General features: G+C 45.8%; 8 protein-coding genes across 8 annotated transcripts, besides 2 other annotated features; 3 read left to right on the top strand and 5 right to left on the bottom strand.

Moving 5' to 3' along the window:
• Window positions 1-48: 48 nt before the first annotated feature.
• On the top strand, window positions 49-1086 carry KUCA_T00003288001 (uncharacterized protein; the record flags this gene model as incomplete). Its single annotated transcript, XM_022601688.1, has 1 exon — window positions 49-1086. The coding sequence occupies one exon, from the start codon at window positions 49-51 to the stop codon at window positions 1084-1086; it is 1038 nt and encodes a 345-aa protein (XP_022459305.1).
• Window positions 1087-1213: 127 nt separating this feature from the next.
• Window positions 1214-5259, bottom strand: KUCA_T00003287001 (uncharacterized protein; the record flags this gene model as incomplete). Its single annotated transcript, XM_022601687.1, has 2 exons — window positions 1214-5127; window positions 5208-5259. 2 exons carry the CDS (start codon window positions 5257-5259, stop codon window positions 1214-1216), a joined length of 3966 nt encoding a protein of 1321 aa, XP_022459304.1.
• An 18-nt stretch (window positions 5260-5277) lies between these two features.
• Window positions 5278-5294: a sequence feature (Short protein (KUCA_T00003286001, CDK27308.1) was converted to a misc_feature.).
• Window positions 5295-5408: 114 nt separating this feature from the next.
• Window positions 5409-5472: a sequence feature (Short protein (KUCA_T00003286001, CDK27308.1) was converted to a misc_feature.).
• A 40-nt stretch (window positions 5473-5512) lies between these two features.
• KUCA_T00003285001 (uncharacterized protein) lies at window positions 5513-6289 on the bottom strand (the record flags this gene model as incomplete). Its single annotated transcript, XM_022601684.1, has 1 exon — window positions 5513-6289. One exon carries the CDS (start codon window positions 6287-6289, stop codon window positions 5513-5515), a length of 777 nt encoding a protein of 258 aa, XP_022459303.1.
• Window positions 6290-6507: 218 nt separating this feature from the next.
• KUCA_T00003284001 (uncharacterized protein) lies at window positions 6508-7113 on the top strand (the record flags this gene model as incomplete). The annotated part of the gene is made up of 1 exon (XM_022601683.1): window positions 6508-7113. The coding sequence occupies one exon, from the start codon at window positions 6508-6510 to the stop codon at window positions 7111-7113; it is 606 nt and encodes a 201-aa protein (XP_022459302.1).
• A 507-nt stretch (window positions 7114-7620) lies between these two features.
• On the top strand, window positions 7621-8508 carry KUCA_T00003283001 (uncharacterized protein; the record flags this gene model as incomplete). Its single annotated transcript, XM_022601682.1, has 1 exon — window positions 7621-8508. One exon carries the CDS (start codon window positions 7621-7623, stop codon window positions 8506-8508), a length of 888 nt encoding a protein of 295 aa, XP_022459301.1.
• A 206-nt stretch (window positions 8509-8714) lies between these two features.
• Window positions 8715-10520, bottom strand: KUCA_T00003282001 (uncharacterized protein; the record flags this gene model as incomplete). Its single annotated transcript, XM_022601681.1, has 1 exon — window positions 8715-10520. One exon carries the CDS (start codon window positions 10518-10520, stop codon window positions 8715-8717), a length of 1806 nt encoding a protein of 601 aa, XP_022459300.1.
• A 245-nt stretch (window positions 10521-10765) lies between these two features.
• On the bottom strand, window positions 10766-11746 carry KUCA_T00003281001 (uncharacterized protein; the record flags this gene model as incomplete). The annotated part of the gene is made up of 1 exon (XM_022601680.1): window positions 10766-11746. The coding sequence occupies one exon, from the start codon at window positions 11744-11746 to the stop codon at window positions 10766-10768; it is 981 nt and encodes a 326-aa protein (XP_022459299.1).
• Window positions 11747-11991: 245 nt separating this feature from the next.
• Window positions 11992-15555, bottom strand: KUCA_T00003280001 (uncharacterized protein; the record flags this gene model as incomplete). Its single annotated transcript, XM_022601679.1, has 1 exon — window positions 11992-15555. The coding sequence occupies one exon, from the start codon at window positions 15553-15555 to the stop codon at window positions 11992-11994; it is 3564 nt and encodes a 1187-aa protein (XP_022459298.1).
• Between the last annotated feature and the right edge of the window lie 19 nt (window positions 15556-15574).

The raw sequence follows: 15574 nt of genomic DNA, 5'->3' as shown, positions 1-15574 counted from the left end.
TATCGAGAATATTGTACCGTTCCGTGTGATATTTTTGCTGGATTTACAATGGCGTCGCATAGAGGTATGGTTAGGGTGATCCCGCGTACTTCGGTCAGGTTTTTCAAAACCTTGACGGAGCCCTACTCTCCAACGATCTCGACAGACCTGTACACTCAGGAGAAGGAGCCCCGGTTTATTTCTCTGTTCCAGAACGATTCGCGCCTGAAAACGATAACAGAGGAGGAGGCTAAGCTGTCGCCCTCTTTAATTGCCCTGCACGCAAGATTGAATCTGGGCCAAGACTTTCCACTGGCTACTCTGGCCAGAGCCCTCACCTGCGATACGAAAGATGGCCAGCACGCATCCAACAGCAGTCTCTCCCAGGTAGGAAAGAGGCTGGTGAAGTACCATGTCACAGAAAATATGATAACGAAATATCCAAGACTACCCATTGCTGTGTTCTCGAAAGCCGTGAACGCGTACGTCGGTACCGAGTCTCTGAGCAGTGTTGGTAGGTTGTTTGGTATTGAGGTGGAGTCGAAGAGTCCCATAGACAAGTATCTTTCTGGCGAAACGTTAGAGACCTCTTTCGGTAAGCTGAGATTTGACAGCGCCATTTCGAAGCCAGAAAGTGGGGTGAAACATTACGGCAAAGAAGGCATAACCGAGGACGTTGCCTACAAATTTGCAGTCAGGTCCATTATCGGAGGTGTGTACCTTCACAAGGGAGAATCTGCCGCCAAAAAGTTCATAGATGAATACATTCTGTCGCGCAAGGTTGATGTGGAGAGCATGCTGAAGTTTGAGCAGCCCCAAAGAATGTTGCTCAGACTGTTGAGAAGGAACAACCTTCCTGCTCCCGTCTCCAAATTGATGGCAGAAACCGGAAGACACTCTGTGGCCCCCGTTTACGTGGTTGGTGTTTTCAGTGGAGATTCTCTGCTGGGTGAAGGCCAGGGCTCTTCGATCAGAGAGGCCACCATGAGAGGTGCCGTGAACGCTTTGAAAGCCCACTATCTTTACAGGCCATTGAACGAGAGAGTGCCCAGCGATCCAGAGAGAAAGGAGCCATTGTATGTGGACGAGGGTGAGGTTTACTTTTAGGGAAGAATGCATGTTACTGTATATAGAATATTTCTTTCAAAACAAAACAACAATAACGATCTTTCATGCGACTGGTAACGATGCTCTGAAGCCAAACGACATTATGGAGCTATTCGACGAATTTTAATTACACCTTCTCCGAGTAAAACTCCACAAGTTTCAGTTGAGGTGGTGAGAACTTCTTGAAGATGTCCAGGTCGGTATGCGGGTGATTTGCAACGGATTTTCCAGTGCGGCGAGTATAGCCTGTGAAGACTGCCATTAAATGGGCGTATATCCCGATCGTCACTCTTCTTACACGAGCCCCTGGGTGACTGAGATAGTCGAAAACCTTTGCGTCGACCATGTTGGCTTGGTCAACAGTAACGTTTGAAGCCTTTTCAAGAGTAAGCATCAAAGAGTTCAAAACAAAGTTGAGGGAAGCCACATCGTGGACATTGGATACAACCTCGATGGACTTTTGGAAAACCAACGTGCTGCTCGTTTCAACCAAAGACTCGACTGTCTCCTCAATTGCAAGCGAAAGCTCGTCTGAAGAGTTGTTTGACGAAAGGGCTAAGAGCAACAACCAAATCCTCTCGGCGTGATCATTCCCCAAGGTTTGCCTGATAGTCAACACTGCTTCAAGCTTCTCCTCCACGTTCAGATCGGAAACATCCATATAGTTGCCCTCTGTGATGATGTGGTGGATATGAGGACTGCGTTTGTTCAGGTAACCTGAAATCTGGCCCTGTAACCCAGACCATGAGTCAAGTTCTTCTGCTTTGTCTTCGTAAACTTGAATAGCATCCGAGCCCCTAGAACTTGTCACCAGCGAAAACGGGTCACTTTGGTTTATTATGTGTTCAACGTCTTTCGCTGCTTCAGGCGATGGAAACAGCTTCACGTTTTTGAAGTCCTGAAGCCTTTCGACCTTCGGAGACAGTCTCACCTTCTCCATTGTGTTGATGAGGTTTTCTGTGTCAATAGCATGTGACCGTTGTGGAGTCGACGGATGTTCAAGCTGTTCTTTCGTAGGCATCTCTACATCCTCATCGTACCCAGTATTAGCAACCTGATGAAAAGCGTCATCAACACCATGATCATTGACACCCTCGACATCGCTTGAATCACGAGGCGGATTTTCTGCAGTTTCTTCTAGGAAAGATGGTCGAGCAGAGAAAGGCTTGGTCCTGTTCTTCAAATTTGGAAGAATCATGGTCATATCTGAGTTTGTGACTTGGCCGGGGTCCAACCCGAGTATGCTTTTGCCAGGTCTGATCATGGTCATCTCTATACGGCCAAACCCTTGAGTGGTATCCTGGTATAAGGCTTCAGGTTCCTCTTCTTGCTCGTTAGCGATCAAACCAAGTTCAGCACACACCGATGATTTAACAGCAGGGTCACAGCTATTCAAGCCCCGGTTGAATACCACCTCGTTTTTAAACTTTATTAAGCTTAAAAGCGATAAAAGATCAATCTTGGTGTCCGCGAGTAGATACCAACAGCTCAATAACGCTTCGATGGTGTCCGTCATCAAGTACTCCAAGACGGGAAGCTTTCCAAATAGGATGCTCAAGGTTTGGATTGAGAACAGTGCAAACAGCTGACGATGCTTGAAAAACTGCAAGGAGATATGAGGATTTTGAACTTTCGATACATCTGCGGCACATGACAATGTTTCGATCAAAGCAAAGCATAAGTCCTCTGTAGGAATCGAATCGACCAAAATATCTGCTGCTGCAGATTCATCTTGGGTATCATTTCCATATTTCAAAGCAGCTATACGTATAAGATCGTTGGCAAAAAAAAGTCTGCAGGTCTTTGGAAGCAGCTCCAACGATATTAGAGATGATAACAACTCAGGGCTAGCCAGCGAAATATCACTCAAGGTCTCTTTAAAGCTTTGCATGAATTTGTCATCAAGGTCTTCCTTGTTTCGAATCAAAGAAATTAGCATGTCAATTCCTTCACTCTGCTTGGCTTTATCTTTGTCTGTGAAATAGTCGAATATCACAGAGGCATCATCTCGTGGAAGATCTTCCTGATGTGAGGATGGGCGTTCTTGGGTTGACTCCGCTCCAGCTGAAGACGTGGGCACTTTCGCGACAATATCAGGCATCAGTGTCGCACTTTGGGCTACCGGAGCGACTAGAGTTGGCTTTGGCTTCTCTTGCGAAGCACATCTGACCGTACCACCCTCTGCTGGTTTCTTGGGGTTGGACGCCATTCTGTTTCCGGACATTGTACGGCGAGCAGTCAGAGATGCAGAAGCAAGACCATTACTGAAAGTTCTTGTTGCACCCGTCACCGGTGCCGTTCCACTAGTGGACCTTTTGATTAACAAACTGCTTGAAGGACGAGATCCTGCCCTGGAATCAGATGTACTTCTCATGGCAATACTAGTGTTTCTTGCTCTCTCCAAAGCCTTCTTGGAATTATTATCACACTTCGACATGATCTTTTCCGCCAGATGTGGCCATCCAGAGTGAAGAGTCCAAAATGTTATTCTCATACTCTCTCTAACAGCTGGTGCTGGATCCGAAACTCCCTTAGCAACAGACTTCTCAATGAAATCCAGAGTTCCTGAGGATACCAGTAAGGCCTTATCATCCATATTTTTCAGTAGCAAAATTTGAAACCAGGTTGCTGCGTACGCTCTGGGCTGCATATTCTTGTCCAAAGAAGCGTTGTGAACTTGAGTCACTACCCTCATGTTGAAATGAGTGTGGACCAGTAATCCGCACATCCCAACGTGCGCATTGTGATGGGAGATGCTCTTCCTTGCCGACGAAAGTTTTACCAATGGCATGGCCAGAAACTCCACAGTAGTGCTGTCGAAATACTCGCCTATGAAAATGCAGGCCTCTTTCACCAGCTGGCAGCCGTGGCTTGAAAGAGTTGTCCTCAAAGATCCAACGGCTTTTCCGATCTGTTCGCACAGACTTCTGAAACACATAGCAACACCTCGAGGATCCGTTTCTATCAATTGACCACGAACCACCCTTCGTAGCCGGATGATATTTTTCTCTCTAGCTTCCCAGTTATGCTCACTTTCTTTGCCCTCGAATACCTTGTACATGCCTTCGATTTCGTCACGAAGAGCATCCGTAGAGTAAAGGTGAACAGGTTCGATGTTCTCCATCTCATAGCCACTAACTGAGTCCAGCAACTCGTTTAGGGCCTGCGAGTTGGAAATTCTGGTTTTTGGTACTGAATGCACAATAGGAGTCTCTTTGGTGGGTGCAGTTCTCGGGGCGTGGATGGCGGTAGCAGCTGCTTTGCGCACACTGGCCAGTACAGGCTTCGCTTTTGTTCGTTCTTGTGCATGGCGTTCGCCGGTGGCTCTGGCACTAACTCTGACTGCACCAGCATTGACAAACTGACTCTGTTCTGCTGGAGCTTCATGCTTGATCTCCTTCGAGAATTTGTACTCCTCCACCAAACGAGCATCTATCTGAAATAAAACGTTTATCGCCGTTCGCTCGGAGATGCTCTGACTATTCAATTCCTTCAGAAGGTCCTGTCTTGCTATTCTTGAAGACGTTCCCTTCAAATAGAAGGCGGTAAGCAGATCAGCACTAGGTATCCCAAGGCCGGGAATATCAAGCATCCCAACAACCACACGCAAAAGCGGTTTGAACTGAATCGTCTTTCCTGACCTGATAATCTCAGAAAGTAACGACAAGCATTCCTTGCGTATTGTATGGTTCTCGTGGGTCAGGCCAGAGTCTTTCAGAATCAGTTCAGTTTCATGAGGACAGAATTCCCAGTAAGTCAGCAGAGACTTCCTTGCCATGATTTGCTTGGAATCATCCAGTTTCGATAATAATGTTGGTATCACCAGATAATCCACAATTTTTAGTATGGAAGGGTCTTGCATAGTGACTCGTTTGATCAAATGGCTAGTACATGTGAAGGCGGTGCTGTTGATGTTTGCATCTGGAGAATTGCTGGCCAACGAAAGCGCCTCAAAGTATCTTGGCACAAACTCTAGATTTACAAAATCCCGTTTTATGTGAGCTTTAAGATCACTCAAGAGCTGCAGACAGTGAGAGGTATCTTGATAGAAGGTTAGTTCGTTAGTCCAGATCTCGGTGTTTGGGACTCGCAGGCTCAAGTCATCCTCAAAAAATACTCACCATATCCGGAGACAGCAGCATACAATGCTTCGGCGTCTATTGGCATTGACATAGCCCGACTTGACTTTGATTACAGACTTGGTGATACTCAATCTATATGTCAAGCACGGAAGTGCGCGTTGTTTACATTTACGCTCTGAGAATTAGAGTGTGCACGCCCCATTACTAGGCCAGGCTACTAGCCAGCCGTTCGTTCCTTACAATTGAATGATAAACCAAGCAATGAATCACCGAAATAACATAGAAAATAATACCGTAAAAACATAAAAACACCATACCAGGCTGCGGAAGTCCTATATTGCAATCTAAGCTCGGTCGGGCCAGTCCAGAGTCTTATCGATGATGATCAACGCACCATTCTTCACCAGCTCAATCCTCTTGACAGGTGTCCACTCATCGATGCTGGGAAGGGACACCTTGAAACCTTCCGAGTCGAGTGCGAGCTGGATTTTGTTTCCATTCAAAGAAGAGAACACCACTCCAGCAGCACCGTTCTCAAAGGAGCTCATGGACTCGGTAAGGACAACATGAGACTCCACAAAATGCTGAATGTTGGCATTTGTTATCTCGTCCTTCTTGTTGTTGTACTCAGTCACTTTTTGAGGCCAGGACCATGGTTTAGAGTCCAAAGCTTCAATGGCAATGTCGGATGGAGCAAAAATGATCAACTGACCAGCCTTTTCAGAGTCCTCGGTTGTTGCCATGTCGCATTTTTTGTACAGATCAACACTGTCACGAATATACTGGGCAAAAATAGATATGCCAGGAATCTGCGAAAGCGCGGTCGATAAAGCCAAATCTTGTTCTGGCAGAATCGTGAACTCCTCTTCATTGTTGGGAACCACAAGTTGCTCCATCTTGAGAATTTGTTCTCCCCTCTTCTTTAATTTCGGCAAGTCAACCACGTTCCTCTTGGATTGAAACTGACTCAAGTCAATATCCATCACATTTTTTGGTTCAGCGTCTCTTTTGTCGACTCCCACATCATGAGCGGCAAATCCGGCCAGATCAAGGTCAATAACGTTGCGTGCTTCAACACTCAACAAAACTGTGATTGTGGTAAGCAGGGTAGAAACTCTCATCGAAGTGATATTTCTTGCTGTAACAATTGATATATTCAGGCTGAAGATCGAATAAATGGAAGAAGGAGCTGCTGTTGTAGGGAACCTAAGAATTTAAAATTGCGGATTGTGAGAGTGGAGTGGTACACGACTATTTCCTATGTGAAGCGCGTGATCTGAGATCTCCAACTTTTAATATATGAGACAACACAAACCTGACACTTTCTCTGCTCACAAGAATGCCCATGGATTTCCAGTTTAGCCATATTCACATGAGTGATCCTTCTCACGTACTACTCATGGAAAAATGGGTGAATGACCCGCTGCCATTTGATGTTATAGAGCTGCCCAAAACGCAATGGGCCACGAGTGATAATATACTCCAACATCTGATTAATACAGAAACTGAAGATGATGATATGCTGCAGGAAGTGGGCAATGGATTGAATCCAGGTCTAAACAGGAACAACAAGCGGTCTAAGAAACTGTTGTGGAAAGATCTTGGATTAGGAGACTTTGCAAACGGAGGCGGGCCAGATTACACGTTTGACCGAACGATATTGACACATCTTGCTACTACAGATTCGGAAGAGCCGAAGTTTCTGCCTGCTGAGGCTGCCGAATTGGATGCTGCTCGGGAAAACGATTTGATGCGGAATAGGGTATTACAAGGCTTGGAACGCTCTGCTGAAGCACAGGGGATCTTGCACAGTGGCTTGGACGAAAGTTTCAACGGGTCGATTCCTGAGATCAACTTATCGACTCCAGCATTTCGGACAAGGACTCCAATGCCACAACCCAGGCGATCGAGCTACCAAACCCCAGACTCCAGGATCATTCGTTGATTCATGTAATAGGATACCCATGTATATTAGGCGAAAGTTGGATTGAAAAAATGTAAGAAGCAATCTTAATTGCAGCCAAGCTCCCAATTTCAGATTAATTTATGCTAAGCACAAAACACATGTTATAAAAGCAGTCTAAAAAGGCTTCGCAGACCGTATTCCATCAGATCCCGACCGTTGACGTGTGGACCCCCGAAGAGGCTTAATTGTGAGTGTTTGGGTTTTTCCAAAACAGGCAATTATCCTAAGCCGGATTCCAGTGCTAAGGAAACTTGGAGTTTACAATTCTCCTATTGCAGTAATAATCCCCGGTACTAATAAAATCTAAAAATAACGAGTTGCCCCATCTGCAAGATGGGATTCTGGAAACAATAACGCCGAAGTCTCATATATAAGAGAGATAACTCGGGGTGGTTTCTTTTGGCACCCGTTGCTGGTAATCTCAAAGTTTTTTTCAGTTTAAGGTTTCACCACAAACAACAGATTTTCAAGATGCAATTAACAAACATGGTCAAGACGAGTATCCTCGGATACTACTTGCTTTCATCTGCCTCGGCAGGTTACGTTGTGGGGGATGTCTGGTCGACTTTAACACCAGATGCCTCCGCCTATACTGACGCGACTACTGACTACACACAGACTTTTGGAATTGCGATTGAGCCTGTGACTTCTTCGGTAGTATTAACCAGTGCCAGTTCTGGTGTTGCTATTAGTACTACCGTGGACGGAACGGCTCAAGTGATTACACAAATTGGAGATGGACAGATCCAGGCTGCTACCACCACTTCGTCCTACGCAGTGGTGACACAGATTGGTGATGGCCAGATCCAGGCTGTTGCGACCGCTACTTCGTCGGCTCCTATCATCTCTCAGATTGGTGACGGACAAATTCAAGCCACTGCTTCGTCTTTGTCCTCGTCTTTGTCGTCTTCCGTGGTGACTTCGGCGGTATCCAGTTCTGATGATGATCCCATCACCTTTGTCACCGTTACCCCAACCACGTTGGTTTACGTGACAGTGACCGATGGTGATGATGAGCCAACCTCCACGGCAGCTGTGGAAAAGAGAGAGGAAGAGTCAAGGGCTTTGGCAGATGCCTGTCTTACTGACAGTTCTTTGGCATTGACCTTGGCTAGTTCTGTCTTGACCGACAAGCAGGGGAGAATCGGTTCGATCGTTGCTAACAGACAGTTTCAATTTGACGGTCCACCACCTCAGGCTGGAGCAATCTTTGCTGCAGGTTGGTCCGTGACCATCGATGGTAAACTGGCTCTTGGTAACCAAACCATTTTCTACCAGTGTTTGTCCGGTACTTTCTACAACTTGTACGACGAGTATGTGGCCGAACAGTGCGAAGCAGTCTACTTGAACATTGTAGACTTAGTGAGCTGTTAGTGCTATGCAGTGGTGATTCACTTTAGTACTACTGCTCTGTATATTAGGTTTATGACGTTTATGGCTGTTTTTCGATTTTGTTAATTTTCGCTTTTTCTTCTATTTTTCACCAATTCTTTTGAATTTTTATACGGTTTATATTGGGGTTGTTCTAAAAATATTATCATATTATCATGCTGCTTATTGTATACATTATTGTAGTCATTTTACACCTTGAATAAGACCCTAGTCTTTTCGTCAAACCATGAGTCCAGGTTGTTTTTGAAATGAACATCTTCAATTCGGCCGTCTTCAGCATAGTCTATCTCAAACAGACATTTTTCGATCTTGAGGTATTTCAACACCTTTTTGCGCGCAACGTAGTTGCAAATATTGTAAACCACGTGTTGGTCAAGTATCCATTCGTCAAAGACACCTGGGAAAGGGTTGCCCAGGCCCATGTGGGGTCTTCCTCCAGCCTCCTGGCCAAATATCCACAAACGCGCCAATTTCGGGAGACGTTCGCTAAACAGAATTTCACGACTCAAGGCAATTATATTGAAAGGAACATTTAATCTTAGAGATTGTAGTTCAGGAAATTCCGATTCGGGTCCGAGGAAGAGACTCTCAAACATCTCGTCCGGAAGACCCAAAAGAGCTCTTTTGTATCTGGTCACCTCGTGCGAAGACTCAATTGCCAATTTTTTGAGGGTTTTGCGGTGTCCTAAGATTGCATCTGCATATTCAAGACAAAGAGCCACTCGCGATGGGTATGAGGACAGTTTGGACTCATTCCAGCGAATGGCCACATCCAGCTCCTGCAGCCCAGTCAACTGCCTGATGAGAGCAGGCACGCTATCTATGTTAATCTGTCTGATATCAATGGTTAGTCGCTGAATGGAAGCCAACGAATATCCCAAAGAGTCTAAGAAACTTTTTCTCTCTAGCTGATTACCCGAAACCAATATTGGATTGGGATTGGTACTGTCCATAACAGTCATCTCCTCCAAAAACAGGCCCTCCAGAGCACCCAAGTTGATAGTACTGTTCAAAGTGTCGAAATCTGTAGGACGAACGATGCAGCTCTTCAGACAAAATTGTTCCAAGTCCAGTTTTGCCTTTTTTCTATGCAAATGTCTAAGAGACGAGCAAAGAACCAGAATGGTGTCTAGGTCCAGTGACCGGCTCTCACTTTCATGGGAAACGGGTAAAGTTGCTGCTGGAGACTTGAGCAGATCTGTCAAAGTATCATGTTTCACACACCTCAGACTTTTCAGGTTCGAGATATTCGTGTCTCGAAGTAAAATTTGAATGATATTGGCCAGAAGACCAGATGAGTGAAATGGTTTGATCGAAAGACTTTCTAGATTGGCCAGGTTAAAATGGGCAGTCATGAACTCCAGAATGCCTCTTTGAAGGGCACCAAATGACATGCTGAGAGCCAGTTTGCGCAATTTCTCCGGGGCACCAAGACATTTGAGCACCTTGAAGTCAACGGCATGTGACTGAAACCAATCAAGCGTTTCCAGACTGGTACACAGAGGAAGTACCTGTTTAAGGTAACCAGTAACCGTTTGGACCTCCAGCATACCATCTTCACCCGCACTATCTGCATAGACCAAAGATTTTACCGAGGCGGCCAAATCCGGATTCTCCTGTATGTGATCGAAGAACTTCCGTAGTGCGTATCTTGATTTGATATACGAGTGGCTTCTGATGTTGTACTCCTCCTCAAACTGACTAAAGTTACTGTCGATGACGATGCTTTCATATAGCTTTTTCCTCGACAACTCCCGAAGTTTTTCGTTCATGCTTATCAGTTTAATCACATCATACTGCGATAATAATGAAAACGTCGAAAGAAGTAGTTCATCTGGAAGAGAAAGCAAAGAGAAACCCCTCTGCGAAGTCACACCTTCTCCACTGGTGGCGTGGTCTCGAAGCTGCGGTTTCACCACTGCCTTGTGTCTCCCTCGAGGTATTAATGGCGCACCGGCATATCCAATCGGGGCATCTATGTACGAGCGACTCATATTGGAAACATCAAAAAAACTTCCGAGGATCTGAAGAAGTTTTAAGCTTGGAAGGGTGGGGAGAGAGGCACGTTAAGCTTATCGGATCACCTCATCGGTGGTCGTGCCCTGGCAGATGAGAGACTTAGATAGTGAACTCTGAACACTCGATATATAACTTTATGGCACCGTAGATTAACGGGGATCTACACAATCTGGACTTTTTGCGGTTGTGACTTCGACTACGATACGATATATACAGGTAACTATTCTTCCAATGAAAGGTTGGACCTCTGACTGGGAAGAAGTTTGTCAGACGATTCATACACCTGTTTCACTTTGATCTTCAGGGCAGCCTCCTCTTCTGGTGTGAGAGGCTTGACAAATTGATCTGGCTTCACAAACACGAAATCCCCAAAACCAAACTCCCTGTCGGACATCTTGGAGAGAACATACAGTTGCATCCTCACGTATCTCAGAGCTGACTCAACATGCACCAAATCACTCTTATCACCATTGAACAGGTTTCTCCACAGAGCAGCAGCCAAAACTGCATCATTTGTAGCTATACCCTCATCGTACGACATAATTATACCAAGAAGCTGTGAATGGAAATCTCTAAGATACGTGTCGATAATTCTACCAGACATCACGTTCATCTCCTCCGAGAGTCTGAGCTCCATATCCTTGAAAAAACGGTCCACCAGCTTTTGCTGGTAGTTCTTGCCCTCCTTAAACGGCATAGCCCTCATCCTCACAAATAAAATCCATATGTGTAACGAAGTTATCTGAAACCACTGCGAAAACGTCCTGGGCAAACCAAGGGTATCGTACCAATAACGGGCTGTATCGCTTAGTTCTTCGTCGGCGTATTGCAAACCCTGGTCTCTGGTCATGTAGTAATACTTGGATCCACCGATCGAACCGGATCTGACATTATCCATGTTCACCCTGAACAGAGAGATAAACGTCTCTCCAAGGGACTCCTTCCACTGAGGCTGGGAATACTGCTTAGATTCTCTAGGATCAACCGCAAGCTTTCTACTAAGTGGAATATCTTTGTTTGGAGGCAAATCCTCTGCCATATTTGGTAATCCAGACGCCTTAGCCATCGTTGCTGGTGCCTCAAACAGCTCTGACTTTTCAGCTCCAACCTTGGTTGAGTTGAACCTGGCAACCAGGCTCAGCGATGGTCTACTGACGGCCGATCGCAAGATACTGCTCCTCATACCGGAAATCATCTTCATACTGCTAAAATGCTAACAGTTTGAATCAGAGAAGCTTCACCGAAAAGTTTGACTCTCGCCCAGTGGTTGTCTTCAGAGATGTAAGCTGACGGGAGTACACTACCTATTGGAAGAGCAAAATATTATTGGTAGGTACACACTTGGTATGCGTATAAACTCACGAGCTTCTCCAATTGGTTTTAGTGATACAACACTTAACTTGAAATTTATACAAATTTATTCATATTCAAACTTTGACTTTTGCGCTACTTTCTGCCTTTCTTAGTGGGAGGTCTGCCCCGTTTCACCGGAGGCTCCGAATGCAAGTGTCCTAGGGTTTCAAGGGCAATGGAGTTGACCCATTGAAGAACGCTGTTTCTGCTCTTATCAGAACGAATGGCATCAAGTTCTTTTGCAGCATTCTCAAGAGTTCTTCTCTTGTCACTGTGCTCCTTAATCTTTCTTCTCTTTGCCTCTCTATTTGCGATTCTTGCACTCGGACCGAGTGCTTTCTTTGCAGCCTTTTCCTTAACAGCCTTTTCCTTCTGCTCCTCTATCTCCAAGGCAGCAATTGAACGACGAGTGCGTGGCTTGGCTGAAGGAGTTTCTGGCTCGCTTTCAGCATCTGGAGTCTCAGACCCAAGATCCTCTTCTTCCGACTCCTCGGTATCCGAAATCACCGTCTCTTTTAGAATGCGCTCGAGCTCTTCTTCTTGGTCGCTCTTCTGTCCGAGCCCCAGTGCCTTTTTGCGTGCAACCATGCTGGACTTGATGTTGTCTTGAAGGAGAAGAAGTTCCTTGCGAAGCTGTAACTCCCTCTTCCCTGCTGGATTCAGCCATTTGAGAAGACTGTTGATATCGTCAGCAGAGTCTATGTATCTCCAATCTTCTGAATTAAGCAAGCATTCTGGTCCTTCCTCAAGAATCTTGCGTTCCATTGGGTGGTACTCCTTGCTGGTGGTTGCACCGTATTGATCCACAATAGTGAAATCGTTCACATCCTTGACGATACCATTCTCAAACACCAGTCCAAATTTCTCTTTTGCAGCGCGCGCAAAACCAGCTGGAACTTTTGTGTAGTTATCAAGCTGGTCAGAGGTTTGAACTTGGGTTGTTTCTGCTCCATTATTCGATTCTGCCTTGCTCTCTGAGCGCTTTTGAACTTCATCAGTGTCCATAGTACTCTCAACTATATCTCTCCATTCTTGCAACTCTTCGTCTGGAAACTTTAAGAAGCTCTTGCGGTCTTCATCGCTTGGTCCTTGTATCCAAAGACGGCCCATCAGGAAACTTTCGTCCTCCACGGGATTGTCCACATCGTCATCCTCTTCCTCTTCCTCATCTTCGTCGTCGTCCTTGTTACGAACAGACTTGAGCGTTGGAAGCCCATTGCTCTCGAACCACCAATATCTGTTGTACTCACGATCTCTACCAACGTAGCGAACTCTTTGAACATCGATCTCATTCAATCTCCGCTCGTACTGTTTCCTCAAAGCCTTGCTCTCCTCTACCTTCTTCATGAGCTCACCTCGTTGCTTGAGAAGACCCAGAAATTCGGGATTTGCACTTCCAAATGCCACCTCTTCATCGGTTGGCTCAACTGGCGGAAGATTGGCAAACCTACCCCGGCGTCTTTTTTTGGAAGTTTGTTCATCTGCAGCCTGCGGAGCCGGTGTGGAGTTCGGACTGTTTATATCTGAACTCGCAACAGGTACTCCAAGTGCCTCAGTGATGAGAATCTGAACGGATCTGGCTTCTTCGAGGTTGGCTTTATAGTCTCTGATATGTTCAAGTCTGATACGTCTTAACTGAGTGGCCTCTTCCAGACACTTGTCTATGTGGTTTCTAATGACCGAGCCATTCACCAAAAGCGAGCACACAATACTGAGCGCTTTGACCTTGAGATCGAGTCCTAATCTCTCATAGAAGTTGACCTGAACAGTCATGGGAGTGGTTATTTCGTCAACAGGTGCAATATTCTCAAGGATATCGTTGATAGTGTCCTTGAACTGAGGGACAAAGTCCACCAGTGATAGGACACCAATGAGAATAACTTGCCAGCCACCATCCTTGAATGAGCGTCTCTTGAGCCTTTCTTGCCATGTCAAATTTTTGTATTCCAGAACAGCGTAGGCATTGTGGTTGATTTCCTCCTCTTCTTCAGAATCTTCAGGGTCAGACTCTTCGGGCTCAGCCTCGACCGGGGGTTTGCCATTTGACCCTTCGGTCTTTTCTTCGTCAGGATCAGCAGAAGCTTTGACCTCGGCGTCTGCATCAGCTTTGGCTTCCTTCTCTTCTTCTACCTCTTCGTCATCCTCATCATCATGGAGAGCACGTGGCAAAGTGACCAATAAACCATCATCCCTACCAGAGCCTGGTTTATATTTCTCATCCAAAATAGCCTTTAGGGTGGAACAGAAGATCTCCTCTAGAAGGTCGCACCTGGTGGTGGAATCATCCCAGCTCAAAGCGGCGACAAAGTCGTCGAATGTGAATGAGTCAATCACCAATGGTGTACCATAGATGTTCAGAAAACACCAAGTCTCGAGCAACTCAGACACGTATTTTGAGTTTTCAAACCTGTGGTATGCTGGTTTCCAGTTGGTGACCTGGAAAGTTAGAGCAAGGTCATCAACAGCACCTTTGCGAACAACAGCATGCGAATGGTCGCCATAGCCGTTAGTTCCAGGTCTAGGAGAATCCTGCCCAAGCTGTGGTGCGGGCAGTATGTCCACAAACTTGGACTTGGATTTGAGGTCTTCTGTCTTGGCTCTCTCCATCTGTGAAATCTTACGCATTGTAATGCTTAAGCTCTTGAAGAAACGGAAAACCTTCTCGTAGTGCCACACTTTGATGTTCCGCGTGTGAACATGTCTGTAGATATCATCATTTGCGTAGAGTTCCTTCGAATTGTAAGGTCTCAGTGAAATGATGAAGTTGGTGCGTTCAGGGTCGAATTGCGGCAAGGCTGTGACACCAGCGTAAGCAAACAGCTGATAGACCTTGTTTCTCACTGACAGATCAGAAGTGTCGTCGTTGTCGAAATCAAAATAGACGTGACACCTCTTGAGAATATCATACCAACTATCCTTCCAAGACTGTAAAACGGCTCTGTCCTCTGAAGTATTTAGCGGAGGAGTCTCCTTCATTTGACTAAAGATGTCTGGAATGTTTATCACATCCTCGCGCTTGATCTTGAGCCTCTTAGGAACAGCAGGAGTTCTTTTCTTGCCTCTGACAACAGCCTGGTCAGGCACAGAATACTCCAGAAGATTTTCAGGATATTCCGTTGGAATCCTATACTGCTCTGCATACTTATCACGAACAATCCATGGCGCACCTACACGGTTCCCACGGGTAAGCGTAAGCTTGAGAAACGTCTTGACATGCCATTTGGTGAAACTATTTCTCTCTCTGGAAAGCTGGTTCTCGTTAACAGTAATTTCATTTTCATCGAGCAGAGTGACACGGTAAGAGCAGTAACCCTTGCGGACTTCGCCATCCGGAAGAGTAATTGCATTGAATCGCGCCTTCTCGCGGACGTAGCCCCGGGCCTTCTCGGATCCAATAACACCCAAAAGTTTCACGATAACAAAATCGCCGGGAAAAAAGTCCCGCTTGAATTGGTTGTAAACTTCATCAACCAGCTGGTCAATCCGTGGAGTCGTTGAGAATTGTACATAGCGTAAAATGGGCTCTCTTACCGGCTCTGGAAAGCGCTTCTCAACCTCCAGCATCTCGGCTTTCTCGTATTGCAAAGCCTCAAAGTAGGTGAAATTGGAATTTCCAGTGATCTCACACACAAATTTGCGGGTGTTATAGTGATCCATGCGGCTCAAGTAATCGTCA

The sequence above is a fragment of the Kuraishia capsulata genome, genomic scaffold (assembly GCF_000576695.1).
Source record: "Kuraishia capsulata CBS 1993 genomic scaffold, Kuraishia_capsulata_scaffold_4, whole genome shotgun sequence".
Classification (NCBI taxonomy): domain Eukaryota; kingdom Fungi; phylum Ascomycota; class Pichiomycetes; order Pichiales; family Pichiaceae; genus Kuraishia; species Kuraishia capsulata.
This window is presented reverse-complemented; position numbering and strand designations above follow the sequence as displayed.